Below are 4,122 nucleotides of genomic sequence, written 5' to 3' on the forward strand. Positions count from 1 at the left end.
CTTTCGCTATTGCTATATAACTCCTTCCGGGTCGGGGGTGGAGGGGGGGGGGGGGCGGTTACACCTAGTCCTGAAATTCGCGTGAACTGAGGCGCGTAGTCGCGACCGGTATTTAAATCTCGCGCAGGCGTGTTAGTTTCCTGTCGCTATGCGAGTGCTCGTGGGTGAGGGAGGGCTGAGAGAGTCGCGGGCGGGCTGAGAGCTGGGAGACCCGCCCCACTGGGCGCGATCCTCTTAGCAAGCAACCTAGGCTTGGTTCCCCAGCCCCAAGGGCCGAATCTCTGAAACCCTGTGACCTGGGTCACCTCTGCAGGGCGGGGTGGGGTGGAGGAGAGGCCTGGTGTCAGAGGAGACAGGCCTGCCTCCACTCGGGGGATAAACACTTGGTGCTCTCCCATCAGGTGGCGGGACGGGATTCATTGGGACAGCCCTAACCCACCTGCTGAAAGCCAGGGGCCACACCGTTACGTGGGTCTCCCGGCAGCCTGGGCCGGGTCGAATCACGTGGGTACGTCCAGCCTCTGCGAGATGGGTGGGAGGGCAGTTTGCGGCGGCGGGAAGGACAGTACCAGGAGGTTCTGTGCCTTCTCCAACAGAATGAGCTCATTAGGTCGGGGCTGCCCTTCTGCGATGTTGTCATCAACCTGGCTGGAGAGAACATCCTCAACCCTCTGCGAAGGTCAGCTGGGCCATAAAGCAGTATCGCCAGCACGGAGGGAGAGAGGGTCGACTCCTGTGAGCTGTAAATGGTAGACATGGACTGTGCCTCTCCTTAACCTTGGAGCCTGTTCTATACCGGTGCCCTAAGAAAAGCCACTGTTGTGGCTAAAGAGACATATGTAGTCCATGCCTGTCATGGAGAGGGGAAAGTCTTACCTTTCCTAGCCACCCTGAGTTATGCATTCAGACAGACTTAGGACACCTGGCTAGGGTGAGTAGTAAGGATAATGGGTTGGATGCATGTCTGTACTTCTGACCTTTTATCTTCTCTTCAGATGGAACGAAACTTTCCAAAAAGAGGTTCTTACCAGCCGCCTGGATACCACCCACTTGCTAGCTGAAGCCATCACCCAAGCCCCACACCCTCCCCAGGCATGGATACTAGTCACGGGTGTAGGTATGCCCCCAAATCACCAACCTCTTACATTAACAGGGAGAAAGCAGCTCGGGCCCTTGGGGCTAGCGGACCCTTGGGGCTAGCCACACCCCACTGCAGCACCTTAGAGCGTAGATCCTTTCCGGTATAGCTTCGAGACCCTCCAGCCACAGCAGGTTTCTCCTAACCTCTGTATTTTCACTATGTGGTATTTCTGGGTGTGAACGGAGTGGGGAGTGTACGTGGCTAGAGACTCAAAGCTAGAAGTCCTTATCGGAAGCCCTCAGAGAAAGAGGAACTCAGTCCTAATGCTGAGGAACTCTACCTACTCCCAAGCCCCTTGCTTTCTGGACCACAGTTCTTTATGAACAGCCCCACTGGTGTGCCGCCCTTGAGACCACAGAATTGTAAACAGTTAAAATGTAAGTAGTAGCCACCATACTAAGTAATTTATACATGTTGTATTATTTAATCCTTGCAACAACCTTATGAGGTAGGTAGTTACTCCCATATTGAAGATACAGATTGTTCACACAGAGAAGTAACTTGCCAGAAAGTCAGACATGAGGCATGGTGGAGCTCAAGCAGCCTGGCACCCAGGTTTCTGTTCCTAACCACTACAAGCTAGCAGCCTCTGGGTATAGCCCTGCAGCCAAAGGCTAGACTTCCAGGCAGGAACACATGGAGAAGCTCAAGGGGAAAAGTCACGGTCCTTTCTTCTCCTGTGGAGAGCCAAAGGGGCAGAGAGAATGAGGTTAGGGAGCCTTTAACTGCGGAGGGCCCAGCAGCACAGGGCCAGCCAGAGCAAATGAGTGCTCTCCCATGGCAGCTTACTACCAGCCAAGCCTGACTGAGGAGTATGACGAAGACAGCCCGGGAGGGGATTTTGACTTCTTCTCCAACCTGGTAACCAAATGGGAAGCAGCAGCCAAGCTTCCTGGAGAGTCTACACGCCAGGTCGTGGTACGTTCAGGTGAGGACCAAGGGCCTGGGAACCAGGCAAAGTGGAAGATGTGTGGGCCGAGGAGGGCTGAGCTTACAGTGAGAGGACACTGTCACTCTAGTAACCTAGAGAGGGAACGTCCCAGGAAGGTCCATAACCCTCAACTCTCTCCACTCCAAATCCATATGGGAAGAAAGCAAGGAAGGGAAAGGAGAAATCAGCAGTGCAGATCGTCAAGGCTAAGCAGCCTTCCTGTACCACCTCTCTTGCCTGCTTTAGGGGTTGTGCTGGGCCGAGGGGGTGGTGCCATCAGCCACATGCTTCTGCCCTTCCGCCTGGGCCTGGGAGGCCCCATTGGTTCAGGTCACCAGTTCTTCCCCTGGATACATATTGGTGACCTGGCAGGAATTCTGACTCATGCCCTCGAAGCAGACCACGTCCAAGGAGTCCTGAATGGGGTGGCTCCAGCATACACCACTACCAATGCCGAGTTTGCCCAAGCTTTGGGTGCTGCCCTGGGCCGCCCAGCCTTTATACCTGTCCCCAGCACTGTGGTACAAGCAGTCTTTGGACGAGAACGTGCCACCATGCTGTTGGAAGGCCAGAAAGTGGTCCCACGGCGGACACTGGCCACTGGCTACCAGTATACCTTCCCAGAGTTGGGGGCTGCCTTGAAAGATGTTGTAGCCTAAGTGGAGAAGGACCCCAAGGCAGGAGCTGAGGCCTGTTCCTGCATACTGAGGATGGGTTCAGGTGAGCCCTGTAGTTGCAAGCAGAAGCCATCTGGGTCTTCGAATCTCTCCTCCTCACTTCCTTCCTGAATTGTTGTTCCGTCCCTATCTGAGGAACTCCAGTCAAGGTTGTAATCTCATTCTAACCTTAACCTCTTCAGCTTCTTGTGGGTCACACTGTTGCCCCAGTTCTCCTATATGCTGTGTAGAGAAAGTTCTAAGTTATGGCAATAAAGTATATCACTAGCTTCAGCTGTCTCTTTGGCTTAGATTCTCCTAGAACTCCTCTTAAGAACTGTGTATTACTCCAGATGGCTCGTCTTCCTAAATGAGGTTCTGAATGTTATAATATGCAATCTCTCTCCTCGCCCCTCTTTCTTGGTATCTCTTCCCAAATGAGCTGATGAGACATGAGGTTATGACCGAGGTTAAAGACAATACATACAAGGATCTATTTCCAGTGAGTTCTGGTGCCACCCTAACCACCAGTTCAGAGGATGCCAGCAAAAGTGGGGGAAAGGCCTGTATGCTGGCCTTCAGCGTTTCACAATGACAGTGAATTAATGTAGCAAACACATGCCGGTCCCACCTCATACTGTAGAAACAGAGCCAATGTCCCTCTATAAGCCTAGGATTTGTCTCTCATCTGCTGGGAACACGTCAGCCTTCCAGGGCCCACAGCATAAAAAGGAAGCTAATTCTGGCCTTTTCTACACCCACCACTATGGCAAGTGAAAAGAGCAAGAAACCAATCACAAACCTGAAAAGCAGTTCTACTGACAACCAGTTCAGACCATTCACTGTTTCCTGGGCACTGAGAAGAGTCACTGTCATTTCCCTGATCAATCTGTCTCCAATGCAGCTGTCCCAGCCTGAGTCAATCTGGTATAGAGGTGGAAACTGCCCAATGAAACAGGCTAAGACACTGGCACCTAGGGACCCTCTCCCTGATCACTGAGCTCCACACACAGTCAACTCTCTGGGTCACTTGAAGTCAGCCAAACAGAAAAGAATCTAATTCAGGGGCTTGCTACAAGGTCCCAAACAGAGCTGAACCCAGGGGCGCCTGCCTGACCTCTTGATCTGAGAAGTTGACTAGCTCTGAGTTATTCCTGGGGAAGGTAAAAGTAATCGAAGCATGTTACTACACTAGAGAAGAAGCCACTGGAAAAATGACATCCAGGTCAGGAATGTGCCACCTTACACAGTAAATTCCCTGGCACAGGAATCGAGCAGATACAGCACAATGACTTGTGGGAATCAGGATGTAAACAGTTGGTCATGATAGGTCAGTGGAGTTGATCTGTGACCAATCAGGTATCTTTTCCCAGAAACTAGTTTCTTCACCATAC

At 52.2% G+C, this 4,122-nt stretch overlaps 1 protein-coding gene across 2 annotated transcripts; it reads left to right on the top strand.

Annotated features, from left to right (window-relative positions):
* Positions 1 to 94: 94 nt before the first annotated feature.
* On the top strand, positions 95 to 3,022 carry Sdr39u1 (short chain dehydrogenase/reductase family 39U member 1). Of its 2 annotated transcripts, XM_052733139.1 has the most exons (6): positions 134 to 164; positions 402 to 508; positions 597 to 679; positions 996 to 1,117; positions 1,926 to 2,069; positions 2,319 to 3,022. In XM_052733139.1, exons 1-6 carry the CDS (start codon positions 149 to 151, stop codon positions 2,729 to 2,731), a joined length of 885 nt encoding a protein of 294 aa, XP_052589099.1. In that variant the 5' UTR covers positions 134 to 148; the 3' UTR covers positions 2,732 to 3,022. The 2 variants fall into 2 exon arrangements, with proteins under 2 accessions (XP_052589098.1, XP_052589099.1); XM_052733138.1 differs by having other exon boundaries at positions 95 to 164; positions 1,926 to 3,022.
* Positions 3,023 to 4,122: the final 1,100 nt, after the last annotated feature.

The sequence above is a fragment of the Peromyscus californicus genome, unplaced genomic scaffold (assembly GCF_007827085.1).
Source record: "Peromyscus californicus insignis strain IS unplaced genomic scaffold, ASM782708v3 Scaffold_12__1_contigs__length_115047231, whole genome shotgun sequence".
Classification (NCBI taxonomy): Eukaryota; Metazoa; Chordata; class Mammalia; order Rodentia; family Cricetidae; genus Peromyscus; species Peromyscus californicus.

What these genes read in the sequence shown, in the direction of transcription:
- Sdr39u1 (XM_052733138.1), top strand. An exon ending in GGCCGGGTCGAATCACGTGG is followed by an intron (nt 509 to 596) that starts GTACGTCCAGCC and finishes CTTCTCCAACAG; the next exon opens with AATGAGCTCATTAGGTCGGG. An exon ending in ATCCTCAACCCTCTGCGAAG is followed by an intron (nt 680 to 995) that starts GTCAGCTGGGCC and finishes TCTTCTCTTCAG; the next exon opens with ATGGAACGAAACTTTCCAAA.